The 16,748-nt window shown below is 31.3% G+C and overlaps 1 protein-coding gene across 2 annotated transcripts in view; it reads right to left on the reverse strand.

The window, feature by feature from the left end:
* Positions 1 to 16,515, reverse strand: part of spz6 (Spaetzle domain-containing protein 6) — a 28,344-nt gene extending 11,829 nt beyond the window's left edge. The window contains exons 1-3 of one of the 2 annotated variants that reach the window (XM_071184375.2): positions 16,470 to 16,515; positions 5,742 to 6,019; positions 3,460 to 3,654 (exon numbers count right to left, since the gene is read on the reverse strand). In XM_071184375.2, the coding sequence (XP_071040476.2) occupies positions 3,460 to 3,654; positions 5,742 to 6,019; positions 16,470 to 16,487 (491 nt within the window). In that variant the 5' untranslated portion in view covers positions 16,488 to 16,515. The remainder of the gene's footprint in view (positions 1 to 3,459; positions 3,655 to 5,741; positions 6,020 to 16,469) is intronic. The other variant, XM_016064232.4, reaches the window with a different exon arrangement.
* Between the last annotated feature and the right edge of the window lie 233 nt (positions 16,516 to 16,748).

Raw genomic sequence — 16,748 nt, forward strand, 5'->3', positions numbered from 1 at the left:
GATATAGATGGGGAAGTCACAATAGCTGAAAGGTGGCCGCACACTCTTTGAAGACTCAGAATTTCTGTAAGTGGGAAGTCCAAAGAGAATTTGACCCTAAGGCGTCAATTGACAAACGGCATTTCAATGTAAAAAGAAAATTAAGAATACAGACATGATGAAAGTACATTTCTGATATTATTCTTATTATTATGACTTGATGATATGTGGATGATTAATGGACTTTTTAGGAGCCTTATTTTATTATTATTTTGTGACAAATTATTCCATTTATCAGTTTCTACATACTTTCACAGTTTTGATCACCAAAAAATTCTTTATGCTACATGTGTTAACGTTTTAAAAATTGTTCATATTTTTTTGTGAAAATAGTGTTAAATAAGAATATTAGTCTAACTAGTTCATTTAGAATTGAAACTTCATGCACTAACTAAGTTTGATGGGCTGCTTTGTTGGTCGACCGATTAGTGCAAATACACAACGTCAACGGGGCAAAACCTCTGAAACTGTATCAGTTTGAATGTTGTCTAAGAAAATTGATCCGTGAAGCAAGAAAAGAGGTTCTATTGCATAACAGGCTCTACTTTATGTGTGTTTGAGATAAGGGTAAACCTTTTCGCATGCTTTGTTACTGGATTTTGTTTATATTCAGAACAAAGATAAGGCCTTTACGAGGAAAATATTTACATTTTGGCTTTAAGCTCGATTAACAATTAACTTAGTGACATCACACTGTGAACATTTGACTAGCTGTCCATTAAGTTTCTAGATCTCTAAATAAACATAAATTTTTTTCTTTCCGCAATAGGATTCGATTCATTGTCTATAATTTCTTTGAAGAGCAAAAAATGTTTTTAAAAATTAACAAAAAACAAAATTGTTAAACTTATTTTAATTATGCTTTACTAGAACAATTTATTTAAATGAATTTTTGCATTATTTTAATTACTTTGTGATTTGCGTTGAAAACCTTCAAAGAGTTAAAACTAGAGGAGTCATTGAAATTTCGAAAAATGTAACCCTGGCACTGACTCTAAATAACGTTCTTCTATGGATGGTTGAGTGAATGTAAAGCAATTATCTAAAACCGTAAGAAATTTATAAAATTTCCGGTGTATCCCTCCTCTTATGTTATGCTTACAAGGCGATGTGTGAACAGCTTTAATATTCTAGGAAGTGATTTTAATTTACGCGTAATTTTACCTTTTATAAGATTTTTTTTGTAAGCAGTTCGTGAACCTTTTTAGGAAAATAAATATCACGACATAAATAAAGTTTGCCATGTTTTGAGTGTTATTCCTTATTTGGGTGTATTTGTGTAAAATAGCACCGTTTGTTATTTTTTGGGTAGCATCATAACAAGCTTGCGAAGTCTCCCGAATTCATTTGTGGTTTGTTTCGTTGAAAGTTAAATAGAATGAACACGTTATATTGAAAACACTACAAGTATAATAGTATTGGATTGTGCGTTTTTTCAAGATTAGGCGAAAAGATCAATCAGAAGCAGTAACCCGGAAGTCTTACGACGAATTTTAACCTCTAGCGCCATCTGTGCTTAGTTTTACACGGTAAACCCTCCATAGATAGGTTCTATGTTTTCAGCCACCACCTCCACAACTAGTTTCGGAAATATCTTCGAACTTTTTATTACACAGCTATTTTTTCTATATATAATTTTACATGAAGGATAATTTTTAAATCAAATCAATTTTTTAATTTTTAATGAAAAGCCTTATAATTTAAATTATGGATAAAGAACCGTCTAAAGCTAAGCCCAGGTGGCGCTAGCGGTTAAGGCTTCGTAATAAGACTTCCGGATTACTATTCCAGATTCACTTTTACGCCTAGGCTTAAAAAACGCGCCAACCTTCGTTGTTATTGTACTGTTTTCAAGGTAACTTGTGTTATTTACCATTCAATTTGTAAATCCATTTAACTTCAGGTAAAGACATAAAAAAACTGAGAATAACACTCAAATCATAGCAACACTTACGCTTTAATTATGCCGTGATATCAGAGCAGAGAGATGCATGGGAAATTTTGAATGGATAGTGTTTTGATTATAAATGAAAACAACAAAAATCCCGAGCTCTTGACCTGCTCCACTTCTGGATGGAAAGTATATAGCTGCTTACTACAGCTTATTCCGCGAGACGATATTTTCAAACAGATAATTTTGTTTTTAATAAAAGAAACAAATTATATAATTTCTGAACCCAAATCGGCTGCATTTCATAAGATAGTAAGTAATTCTGGTGAGTTTGAAGTGAAAATTTGCTTTAGTTATTTATAGATATATTGTTAAAAAAGATGACATGATTTCTAGATTTAGAAGGAGCTCGCTTTTTTGGCAGTTCTGATTTGGCCTCTTTTTACTTGTTTATTACTGTTTGTTCTTGGGGCAAGCCGTGCACCATCATGCGTTAGTGTTATCATATTGTTCGAGCAGCGAGATTAAGTACATTTTACAAATTATCATTCAGTTTTAGCTAAAATTTCGAAGTTGGTATATAGTTGACAAGGTAAGAAGTGTTTTATAACGATTCTTTTTTTCAAATAACGATTTTTACATCCCGAAATGACAGGTCTTCAAATGACTTTTCTTTAAACACAAATAATAAATCAGGTAACAAATACAGTTGTACAAGAAATACTACTCAAGATAGTCTCTATATACATTGATTACGTTGTGAGCCATAGGGCTCCAAAATACATCGGAAACAGTAACCCGGAAATATAGGTGCAGTGCACCCTAGTGTAGTTGTTGTTGTTCATTTACGTCGCACTAGAGCTGCACAATGGGCTATAAGCGACGGTCTGGGAAACATCCCTGAGGATGATCCGAAGACATTCCATCACAATTTTGATCCTCTGCGAAGGGGATGGCTCCCCCGCTTCGGTAGCCCGACGACCTGCGTGCGAAGTCGAGCACTTTACGATAGAACAGTTTAACGAGGACCAATACCGCACACCCTCGGTCCCTACGCAGGCTGATCCAAGTGGTCACCCACCCGCACACTGACCGCAGCCAGTGATGCTTGACTTCGGTGATCTGCTGGGAACCGTGTCTTAACGATCAGTCCACTGCGGGACGCACCCTAGTGTAGAAAACCATATTTCTATGTTTTGTTCTAGTTTTAGAATTTTGCAATTGTTGACATCCAGCTCCACATCCGCGCATTATGTTATTAACTCAACGTGGTATTTTGAAAATGCTTTTAAGCAAATAGAGATGTCTATGCTAGAGATTGAACTATATCACTTGACGACCAATACAGAAATTGATAATTCAATCGATTGCTGTAATTTTGTGGTTGTGAGTGGACGCTAGTTGTTTGCTTTATTCCTATTGGCTGATTCTTTTTCCTATTGCAATAGAAACGTATTGGTTGCTACTAGTAACTGATTCAGTAGGCAGGTAAGTGAAGAGATATGTGTATTATTTTTTGTAATACTTACATTCCCCCAGACTCGCAGTTCTGTCTTCCGCTTGTTTCATTCTCTGTTGCATTCTTCATCATTTCCATGGATCGACGATGTCTTTGGTGTTGTTTCTTTGTCTGAAACTTGGTGACTTTGGGAATTTTTGGATCCTCTTTGAGGTAGGGCAGAGTTTTCGATAGGAATATCAGCGTCTTGTTTTTAATCAGTTCGCTAAAGAAGAGAGAGAGAGAGAGAGACATTCAAATAATAATAGTTTTCCATACAAGATTTGGAAGGAAAAAAAGCTACATAACTCAAATTTCAATTTAGTTAAGTTCATTAGGTATATTCAACGTTATTTTATTTTACTTTATAACAGCCGACCCAATTTTGAGTTTAGGACTACTAATGTTCAACTCCGTAGCCTTGTCATTTTCAACTCAATCCAGAAGACAAGCGAACTCCTGGATCAAGTATTGGGAGAAATTTGCCTTCGTGGAGGACTTTTTGGATGGAACTAACATACATTAGCTTTACATGGGTAGGAAAACCTCTAAAAACCTCACATGGTTAGCCTGAAGGCAAGGAGACACTAATCCATGATCCGTCTACTACTGAGGATATTTTTATGTCAGCACTGTGGTCGGTGCTAGCCGAGTGCTGAATTCGAATCAACCAGTCATCGCTGGGATTCGAATCCGGTTCACCTCATTGGAAGGCGAACGCTCTATCCCCTAAGACATCGCGGCTCGTTTTTCTCTTTCCTATTTACAATTCAACTTAAATTCAACTTCATGTATAAAATCCTATGCACATAAATCGTAGTGTGCTTTTTGAAAAAAGTAACTAAATAACAAAACAATTGGCGGTGACAAATACGGAAATGCCTACCGTTGCAGGGACGACCAAGGTACTGGGCTGTATCTTTCCTATTAAATTGATTTTTAATTTTTGATGAAATGAAACCAGAAAAAGTTAACCGGATTTTCAAATTTCAACCACCGAAAATTTCTTCATGCGGGAACCGGCTAGACCTTGGAATTGTGAGTAAAATTTTATAGTAATCCTAGCATTCATAAGGACACCTGAAAATTTACCAGCTTTGGAGTTATTTGTTAAAAATTGAAATTTATCTAATCTTATGTAAATGTTTTAGCTATTGCTTTTCTTTCATTTCAAATCTTCCCGTGTCTTTTTGCTACTCTTACAATGAAATAATTGGGGGGAAATCTGTATTATTTTGAAATTTATAGAAGAGGTGGTCCTATTTTTTTTATGGCACATTGCATTGCTTCAGAAAAGATCTGCTATCTAGCAACGTCAAAGATGGGGGAAAAAAATAAAATTGAACTGCAACTTCATTCCTCACTGAGAAAAAAAAGTATGGTCAAAACTGCTAGAATATGGTAAAATTTACTGTATTTCTGGCTCTATAAGAATGCCAAATCTATACACATAGATAATAAAATATGGTTTTACTACAGTACTGTTTGGTTGTTAAAACGGGAAATTTCGTATATGTATGGTAATTTGGTAATTTCATCATGTCATGACACCTTAAAACGTGGCATAAAAACTATTTATTTTGTTAAATTTACTCATGTGTGGTAATACGAACCATTATTTTGAAAACCAAAATTTTCAGTCACCCGTTACCTTACGAAATCCATTGAAAATTCCTTTCGGCTTTTTATGAAAATATGAAAAAACAATAATATGAACGCCTTACACGAGCAAAAGTCAAATTGTGTGATTTTTTAAGCGAGAAAAACTAGAATAGCCTGTGATTGGAGATGATATGGATAAGTTCAGTTTGAGGCGATAGACGGTTCTGTAAATTTGAGAAAATGATGTTCACTATAAAAAAGAAGTTACTATTATAATTTGAGACGGTCGTTATTCAGAATTTATCTCTGAATAAATTATTTCATTTTATCATCGGAATTTGTTCTCATTAATATCGTAGCTTCATAGTCTCATTCTTAGACCACCCGTCATCCTTGATGTCAACAGATTTCTAAACTATGATTTGAGGGCTGGAAAAATTTTATGGTTTGAGGACACCCCTATGCGTGAAAAATATAAATGGATGTGTGATTTCTTTCTTTTTTTTAATCGATAACTCATCATTATCTTGATTATGCATTTGTTAAAGAAATGATTATCTATTAAATTGTTTCTATGTTTTGTTGAAATTATTTTCAGTGCTTTTCATTTTTCGTCTCTGTAAAGTAATATTATCATGGTTAAAAGGAACAAAAAGTAACATTTTCTGTCCTCAAAGTGTTATGAATGAGATGTGATGACGTCTGACTTACAATGGATAGGGATGTCCATTAAACTCTTGACCCATGGGATTGATGGGTATGAAACCCTTGTTCAAATCTCCGCACAGTGTGTACTTCGGCCTTTTACTCTCTCTCATCTGGCAGGGGACGGTAGACATCATGTAGGGGGGTTTTCTGACTTGTGGGGGTCGCATGAAGCGAGAGGGTGCTTTCTCGAATGCGTAATAACCTTCATTTTCACCTCTTCTCACATCGCCGCACAGCATCCCTCCTGGACAGAACAACAGGACAATAGCATAAATTATGCTCTGAAAAAGACAATTTGTTAGAACCTATTCTGAGTATCCTAAAGACATTTTTTTTAAATGAATAAGTAAAATTGAATCTATTTATTGGAGTCATGAGATATTGTGGAAAATTCTGACGGGTTCTATAATATGTATATTTAATCTTTCTTTCGAACTTCTAACTCATATCTAATATCCGCACCGTGCAACAAAAAAATTGTAATCGCATTTTTACGATCACTGATGATGTCCCATTAGTCAAATGTTTTTTTCATCGTTCTTTCTTTTCCGACTTTTATAAAAGCCTTTTTTTCTTTCGTCAGACTTTTACAAAAGTCACAACATTTCAAGTCACTGATGTTTATCCTCTTGTCGTCCGAAAGGATGGATTGGTTTTCAATTCCAGCCAATAGTTTATTTAAAACTTTGTGAAATTATTTTTCATCTTCAGTATTCATATTTTTTTATTAAAATTGCCTGACAATAATTATGAATAAGTTAATCCTAAAGAGAATATAAAAATATTTTAAATAACATTAAAAACGCTCGTTTATGAAAATAGAAAGAAAAACTTCAGTCTGAAAAAACAATCTACTCCAACATATGCCAAAATTATTTTTATTACAGTTTCCTTTCTTTTTTAAAAAAATTTCTTTTTGTGCTGGTTGTGTTAGCCTGATTTCTTTTAACTTGCAGAACTCCTTATTTGTGACTATGGTGTTGAAATTCATCTAGTCAATGAAGGTGAAAATTTTATATTTTTAAATTTCATTAGTCAGGGTTTTTAAGCACAAAATTAAACTTTTTGAGTCCATAAATTAAAATTTTAAGGACTCGTCGCTTATAAGTAATGCAACTATATTAGTTAAAATCTATAGCGTATTTATTATAAAATCTTATGATCGGATCTTCACGTTCTAGGACTCAATCCTAATGGTTCGAGGAGGTGACTTCAAATATGCCATTTAATAAATACGGACGATATTTTAAGTTACGAAATCAGACGCAAAAATATACTTTCTCTGAATAAACCTTACTTTTTCTCGATGGATTCAGATTTCTGACTTCCATAGTATGGGGGGTAGCTGCAATTTGTTAAATAGGGTTCCAATAGTTTGGTCAGGAGAGCGATCCAAAGTTTGGACTTTTACTTTTGCGTATTTCGTCATATCTCGATAACTTTTTAAGCGAATTGACGAATTTTCGCACACAGTTATAAAATTCGTTTGACCAAAAATAACTCCATGCAAAAAATTACTTTTAGAAATTATTTATTTTTTTAATTATTTTATTTTTTAATAATCGAAAAAACTTACGTCATTTTAAAGTATATGGTAAAATACCAAAGTTTTATACTGCGAAATACAAAATTTGAGCAAAATTGGTTGAATAGTTCCTCAGAAATCAAATTTTAAAGAAGTCACATGTTCAAAATTCGATTTCGCAGAAACTATTCGACCGATTTAGCTCAAATTTTGCATTTTACCTTGTAAAATTACATTCCTTAGAATGTTGTAAAAATTGTGTACTATTATTATGCATCGACAATTATTTAATAAATTAATAACAAATAATAAATATTAGCAGAAATTTATTTTTTGCATGAAATTATCTTTGGATAAACGAATTTTATAACTGTGTGCAAATATTTTTTCAGTTAGCTTAAAAAGTTCTGGAAGCATGGCTGGAAATATGCATCAAATGAAATTTTAGTTAAGGGGCTTTGGATCGCTCTCCTGACCCTATTTCCCATATTGCGGCGTAATTTTCTTCTTAACTTTGTACCTGTTTTTGCAGGTTTTAAAACTTCATCCGTTATTTTATGTATCATGTTATTAAATATATTTATCAAGACAGGTTCACATATAAATGGGAATAGAGAAAGTTTTAAATTTTACAATAGAATATAAAATGTTGTCATACTTAGAAAATCCCCTTTTGGTTACAAAACACATATAAGTGTATAAGACTTCTAAAATATAATTGCAAAACACATACTGAATGCAAAATTTTAAACATATTGAATGGTTCTAGTTTGGTATATAGATTTATAAACTTAAGTTTGTTGAGAAGAGTAATATATCAGGTCGCATTGAAATATATTTCTAGAATAATGATTTAATATTTGGATTAGTTTCAGTTTTTGTTAAATATTTAAAGTAAAGCTACAAAAATAGATTTCACAGTAATAAAATTTTTAAAAAAGATAAAACGAAAAAATTATGTAAATTAAAAAAAATATATAAAAAAAATATAACATTAATGTCTACAATTGGCACAAAATATAAATTCATCAATAATTTGAAGCACAGTCCACTAAAAATTGCTGATCTGTTGTTAATTAAGGGAAATTAATAATAAAATCATCACAACTTTTTAAATTGTCCAGCATAAATCTTTATAAAGAATTAAAAAAAAAATTCGATGAAATATTGTAATATAAAAAAACTAGGAGGCTTCGCCCCCTGCTCGCTGACGCTCACCAACCCCCGGAACTGCTTTCGCAGTTTATTTCGGATTGCTTCGCAATCCAATGCTCGCTTTGCTCGCTCATTGGATAGGTTCTTAACGTCTAGCTTTTGTATACTTTTTTGAATACTGAAGTTCCGAAAACTTTTCACTGTAGAAAATTCTAAAACTGTACATTTCAATATTAATTTGAAATTGCAAACAGTTCACATATTTTTCTTAATCACACTATTCTAAATTTCAGTTGTTGAGAAAAGTAACTGTCTTAAGTTTTGTTTCAAAGTCTTTCCCACCAGAGGGCTAAAGCCATGTGTTGTAAAACAATATGAAATAGTAGTCTGCCACTGAACGCCGAATGTAAAGCATCGGCTTCGATGAAGATAATTTTGCATTTTTAATTCTCTGAAGTGCGCCACCCTAATAATATAGAATTTGTAAAATAAATGTAGATATTTTTGATTGTTGATGAAGGCCATCATTTTGTGTTTTCATCAGTGTTCAGAAGCAGAACAACTATAAGTTTTTTTATTTTATCACAAAATTATAAAATGCATAAAAAACAAAGAAAAGAGTAAGAAAATGAGTATAGTCATAGAAAAAGTTAAAATTATAATATAGTATTTGTCAGTTAAAATAAAACTTTTTGTTTAAGTCATTTCTAACAATTAAAATTTCTCCGAGGCAATTCTAAAGTATAAATTAAGGTAGTATTGTTAATTTGAAACACAATATTTTTAGTTTTGATGTCAACAATACAATTCAATTTTTCACAAAAACGATTGTTTCCGTTGTTAAATTCAATGTCAACAATTCAAATTTTTCTGAGGCAAACTCTTAACCTCTAAATATTACTTTTTTATGTACACATTTCTAAATGTCAGTATTCAACCACAAAACAACTTTAAGTCCTCAAATTTAGCATGAAGTTGTAAAATGTAATGAAAGAGGGTCATAGCAATAATGAAAGTAGAAGTAAAGTTAGTACTGTAAAATTAAAACAATATTTTTAATCAATGAGCCAAGTTCTTCAAGAAGCAGTTGTAGAAGTAGGTTGTTTATTTAAAACTTTTTATAGAATTTCTTTAAGAACACAATTGTTAATTTGGGCATTTGGCGATACAACACTTATAGAATTGAAGGATTTGTTGCGTCAAGCGCTCAGGCATCATAATTTTGATCTAGTTGCGCTTCTGTGACATTTTGATTTATTAAGTCAACTTTCAAAAAATTCTATGGCTGGCAACAGCATTTTTATTTTTTAAGTTGTTTATTTTTATTTCTTTTAGAATTCGTTATTTTTTAGCGAAATGTTTTTTAACCTAACAGAATTCTTTGCCGACTGATATATGAAGAAAATAAAGTAAATATTTAAGTGTTGTGAAAAGAATCTTATTTAGTTGTACAGAGTACTTCAGCCAAAGTAAGCCACGTAAGAGAATTATATATATTAGATCAGAAACACATCATTTAAAGGCAGAATGCTTTGATGTTTTCAAAACGTAAACAAAACAAAGCAAATGTTGCCACCGACGGAAAAGAAATACAGCCAAAATTTGGGAGCTACGTAAGAGAATTATATATAATAGATAATATAAAAAAAAAATTAAAAAAAAAATTCGAGAAAATTATATCATTAATTTAAAATTTATTTCTTCTGGCCTTTTTTGACCCAAATTCATCGATTATATTGTTAAAGTCAGTCTTTCGTGCTCTTTCATTTTTCTATAGACAAGTCCATTCAGTCACTCTTCGAACTCCTCCAATAATTTTTTCAACTATTATTGAATAAAATAATAAAAATTAATAATTCAATTAAAGTTATATTGTGTCTTTGGATAAACGAATTTTTTATAATTGTGTGCAAAAAGTTTTCGAGATATGGTGAAATACGTGAAAGATAAAGTCCTTTGGTTCACCCTCCTGACCGAATTATGGGGGTCATTTGTTCTTTTGAGGGAGGGAAATAATTCTCGAAAAATGCCTTTTCACCGTTTTTTACCCTTCCCTTTATATGGGTGTGCAATTTCTTACCTGTGAAAAGAGGAGAGGAACTTAATTTTGAAAAAATATGATGTTCATGTGGGGCTCCCTTGACCCCGACTACCCCGGTGTAGTGAAGGCCCTGATTGCGGCTATCCTCTCTGTTTTGGGGGTCAAGAATCCGCTGAAAAGAAAGGCACGTTTGTTAAGAGGAAATACGTTTTTGCGTCTGATTTCGTAATTTAAACTATCGTCTACATTAATAAATTAGCATCTTTGTGGTCACCCCTTCGAATCATTAAGAATCAGCCCTCGAACATTATTCATGTTTTTGGCGTACATCTTATTTGACAAAACAAATGTCAACTTTTTCGTTAAAATCGGCTTGTCTCGGCGGTCTACACATAAACGAAACGATGGTTGTTTCCTGAGACTGCATTTCTGCTGTGAATTACTTTGGTAAACGCAGATAATTGTCGTCGGGCTAACGATGAGAGGTCCATTTCGTGCAAATGCTAATCGCCTAAAAGTATTCGTCTCCAAGTGATCTTTAAACAAAGTGTTTTCTTCCAGATTCAAGACTAAGAAGTTGAAAATTAAAAAAAAAATTGTTTCTCCAATTGCATGTTTAACGCCAGAAATTCGCGAAGAGTTGACTTAAAGTATGAAGAAAAAGGAGTTGCCATGAGAGACACCTGAAACAGTTTTATAAATTAAGAAAAAATATCTTTTTTAAATGCAACGGAACTGCAATTAAAAATAACTGATGCTCTTCCACAGCTATATAAATTTTAAGTTTTAAAACTAATAAAAAATAACTTTTATGTCACTCTTAGACATACCTTTAGAAGTAGCGAACATTTGATTACTGTCTTTTGATTATTTAATGACTCGCTATTTAAAAGAATTCTTTTTAAACTCCATGACGCAGATGGAACATCGGTGTCTTCCTTTTTTATATATATTTTTTATCTGACTCTCTAATGACAAGAAAAAATATATTTTGGTATTTTTTACTTGTAAAAAAAAAGCAATCTAAGAATTATTCAAAAACGTCCGTAAGGTTATCGAAAATACATTGGTACTAAAATAAAAAAAGTAGTTTTAAATTTTTTGTTTCATTTATATACAAAAATTCATCAATAATTGATTTTGTAAATTGAATAAGTTTCAAGGATGAATAACTATTTTTTTTTTAGATATAAATACCTACAAATAAGTGTAAATTTAAAACATATTTTTTTGCAAGTGAGCCGTGCTTACCTTTAACGCACAGAAAGACATTGGTGTTTCACGATATATTTCATAACCATAAATTATTAAAATGCTAAACATAATAAATTCTCTTATTTTAATCTAAATTATTGTAAAATGATAAAAAAAAGTATGAAAAATATGCTTAATAAAAATTCTGCCACTGAGGGTTAAATCAATAATTAATAAATTCTTATAAATTTGCCTCTAAATCGTTTTTAGACGATTTCCCGACAAACAAAGATAGATGAAACTTAATTCTAGTTTGTTCCAAATAGAAGTTGCTAAAATTTTATTTCCTGAATATAAGCCTAAATATACGTATATTTATTTTAACTTTTTAAACAAAAATATATTCATTAAAAAGTATTAAAATTCTCCATGAGAACATGCAGATGTGTATATATGTCTATCTATCTATCTATCTATTTATCTATCTATCTATATATATAGTGTAAATCTTTCAGTGTATATATATATATACTCTGAAAGATAATATATATATACACTGAAAGTTTAATATATATATAGATACCTCGATTTCGTAAATTAAATTCATTAGCAATAATGAATATATTAACCGAAAAAAAAGACAACTAACTATTTTAAAAATATTTAACTGTGAAGAATGAATGAAAATGTTTCGTCGTGTTATTGAAAATACTTTTAAATTAGATTCTTTGCGAGACAGTTGAATTCGTGGAGCAGCATCTTGTCTACTTCCGAATTAGTTTGTGGTACATAGAAATGTTGAAAATAGAACTGAATTAGGATTTTCGTTGAAATGAAAATGTAAAACAATCGTTAGAAAGATTGAAAATCGTTTTCATAAAATTTGAACTCAAAAGTTCGACGAGTTCGACTCAAAAGTTGAACTCAAAAATTTCGAATTAGAAAATTCTACTAGGGAAATTTTTTATCTGTGCATATTCTTTTCATAATTTATTCAATGTGTTGCTCGCAGTATAGATGTCACGATCAATGTGATTCATTAATAATAACCGGTAATTATTATTAATAACCAAAGAGGACGGTGAAAGTGATTCACTTAAGCGAATTTATCACATTTACCGTTTATTATTAATAATAACCAATGAAGTTTGGTAAATGTAATTCTTTCTCGTTTTTCTTATGGGTTGGAAACAGCATGACAAAATAAGCTGATTGTTTATTTTAGAATTGGACATAATATAGCCTACGTCACAGGTTGTGTTGTTCCTACTAAATTTAACCCATGAACGGCATTTTCTGCGAGCCTAACTTCAAGCCACAAATAAACAAACGAAATGTTCGATCGTTTAAATAGCTGCTCGCCAGATTTTATTGCATTATAAAGAAAAGTTATTGAAACTAAATACAACTAAATAAACAACAACTAAAACAAATAACAACAACTACTAATAACAATAACTAAATAAACAACAACTAAATTCCATTCGTTTAGCATTGCGTCATATGTTGTTCCTACTAAATCGAAGTAGTTGTGTTTTTTTCATATTATACCCAATTTAGGCTCTCGATTCTTTCTTTGTCATTTTTAGGCGTTTGTATTATAGTTTTTCACAAAATAAGAGTCATTTTGACACGTTTCACAACGACACAATGGATGACAATTTAGAAGTCATGAAATGACGTTTTAGAAACTGTTTAGACATACTCAAAACAAAAACAAAAAAAGGTAAAAATGAAAACTTTATATAAACTTGGTTCAAAACATGGCACTTTAAAACAACTGTACATAAGGAAAGGTTTTACCGCCCGTATGGTAGCTTTTATTTCAGCGAATGAAGTTCCAGTGAATGAAATAAGACTAGACTAAGAGAATGCTTTGATAAAGATTCGAACTTCGGTGGTCAAGGATTGCAATAGAAACTCGAGTCGTTGCAAATGTAAAAAGTAAAAAACACTTTGTAATTCCAAATGTCATAGTAGCTTTACTTGCCAAAATAAGTAATTAGTTTAAAAAAATTTAATATTTTAGTTCAAAGCAGCTATGTATTTCTAATATTTTTTTTTTTTTTGAAAAGTGATGTGATTAAAAATTAAAGTATAGCCTACACCAGTGTTTCCCAAAGTGTGGTATGTGTACCCCCAGGGGTACGGGAACAGTTTAACGGGGGTACGTGTTCTTATGCGAAATATCTTGCAACAAACGAAAATTAAAAAAAAAAAAAATTAACTAAAAGCTAGCCATGAAAATTTACGATTACGTATTTTTCTATTGGCTATTTTTTTCAGAGTTAATAGTTGATAATTAGTGGTGTCAACAGCTAGTTGTGATTTTTAACTTATGTGCAATTTTTGAGTCATCTTTGAGTGTTTATCCTATTTAGAGAAACTTTGGTTTACCTTAGAACATTTTTTAATCTTAGATGTACTTAGCCTTGAATGGGGGACACTTGAACTTTTAGTCGACTATTTTAATTATTCTATTCTTATTTTAGTCTTATTTGTATTTAATGTGATTTTTCATATTTTTACCATTTGATGTTTTACCTGACCTTACTTTTATATGTTTTTACCTGTATTTTTGACACCTTTACTGTTGGTTGATTTTATTCACTTAGATGTTTTAAGCACTTTTAACTTTCATTCTGTTTTATTTTTATCATCTATTCGATTTTGGAATTTTTCCTGTGTGTATCAATATTTTAAGTTTTGGTTTTACTTTTCTGTAGTTTTGTTATGTTTAGTTCACGTGACAACGGGTGAAACCCTTATCCGCAAACTCCTTCGGTGGTAGGTCGGTTACTATTACTATTATGTGCAATTTTTTTTATAGAAAAAAATACATTCATTTTTTTACAAGTGGTACACAGCGCTATGAAAAATTTAGAAAGGGTACACAAAAGTTATAAGTTTGGGAAACACTGCCCTACACTGATGCTTCTTCTTCTTTTTTTTTTAAAAAGTTACGTGCCACTGCCTAGAATACAAAATGCTATATAAACCATTTAATCACATTTACCAAACTTCATTGGTTATTATTAATGATAACCTGCTATTATTAATAATTACCGGTTATTAATAATAACCAAAAGAAACGGTTATTATTAATAATGACCCGTCATTATTAATATTAATCAGATTTATCACTTATATCCTAACATTTAAATTTTTTAAAATTTGAATTTGAATTTTTTTTTCTGGGAGGGTGATCACTTGGATCAGTCTGCGTAGGGACCGGGGGTACGCGGTATGGGTCCTCGTTAAACTGTTCTACCGTAGAGTGCTCGACTTCGCGTGCAGGTCGTTGGGCTGCCAAAGCGGGGGCGCCATCCCCTCTGCAGAGGATCAAAATTGTGATGGCTTGACTTCGGATCATGCTCAGGTATGTTTCCCAGACCGTCGCCAATAGCCCATTGTGCAGCTCTAGTGCGACGTAAATGAACTACAACAGCATTTTTTTCTACCGACATGTTATTGAAATAATTTGTGAAACTATCCGAAAGAGTTGTGAATAAATTATGAATTATTATATAGATATAAATAAATACGTAAATAAAAAGCGCGTTTATTGCCGGCAGTACATATATATATATATATATATATATATATATATATATATATATATATATATATATATATATATATATATATATATATATATATATATATATATATATATATATATACATGCGGTACAAATAATAATTATAAATAAATAGCAGTTTGTTGCGATTCTTGGCAAACTACTTTCACCGTTAGTCAAACGCAACTAATTTTTCGAATCTGATGAGTACTAATGTTCTCGTCAATGGAATGCCCCTTCATTCGTTGTCTTAAATTAAATTTAATTGTTGAGAAAGGCATAAGAAGTGGAAGAATAAATTCGTAAAGAAATGGTATTGAATAAAAAAATTGCCTCCTGTAAACACGAATGAACATTTCTTAATAATTCCTTATATAAGGCAAGTTTTATTCAAAATTATTTATTCTTTCAAAACCATTTTGAAAACATATTTCTAAATTTAGACCACAAGCAAAGTTTGTTTCCTAAAAGCAGAGACTACATCTATCATAAAGTAGTTGGTAGTCACTACATTTGAAAAAAAAAAAGTAGTTGCAGTCAACTATAAAAATATTGCAGTTTTTCCGACAATTGAGTATGTTAATGTGAAAAACCTTTTTTAAAAATGTGAAGCACTGCATTGCGAAATAATTGTATAAAGTTTTATGGCATAAAACAAATATTCTTTGTATTCTTTCCTTTTTTAAATTTTCAGAATCTTTGAAAGCTGAGTGGATGACCTTATGGCCGGTGTGGAATGGGTCACTGAAAGAGTGTGTTTATAGAATAATTGAAATTTTATAAAAGGGTTTTTGTTGTAATATTCTTTTGAAGAACTTAACACAAACAACTGATTTTTTAGTCCTTAAAGATTTTTTTTTCTTCCCATTTTCGAATTTTCTTATTTTTTACAGACTTTCATTATATCTTTTATGGGGGTATTGTAGAAGCATTATTTGCCCGCTGTTTGAAAATGTACGTCAAGGTTATAAGTTTTTTCTCATCATTTGATTAGGAGACTTTCTACAACGCTTTGGTTACCCCCATTTTAAAGTTATTCTTATTTAATGAATAAAATAAAAAAATATCTAAATTAATAAATAAAAACCTATTTAATGATCAAAATATAAAGAACTGGACTAGGATAATGTAACGAATAATAGAAAAACTAAACTAAGCAAATAAAAAAATAGAAATAAATCAAAATAATATCTGGAATAATAAAAAGTCTGGGATAAAGGAGGAGGAAGAACTCACCTGTTTGAAGATTCCCATGTTTTGGTCAGGTCAATCTGTGAAAATTTGACAACCTTACAACTTCCGTGACGTCAGATCTTGAAGGAGGACCTCTGGTGGATGTTTTGGGTATTTGAGGTCGTCGACCGTGTAGGACAGGTGGAGGTATGCTGCATTGAAAAAGGAATTTCCCTGAAGAGGGGGAAGGGGGCAAAGGGTGGCCATTATAGGTAGTAGGTCAAGACCGACTGAAAGTTGATACTTGACATATAGAGCGGCAGGTGGAAAAATCTCCGTTAC

The sequence above is a fragment of the Parasteatoda tepidariorum genome, chromosome 10 (genome assembly GCF_982258835.1).
Source record: "Parasteatoda tepidariorum strain Cologne lab strain chromosome 10, Ptep-v5.0, whole genome shotgun sequence".
In the NCBI taxonomy this organism is placed as follows: domain Eukaryota; kingdom Metazoa; phylum Arthropoda; class Arachnida; order Araneae; family Theridiidae; genus Parasteatoda; species Parasteatoda tepidariorum.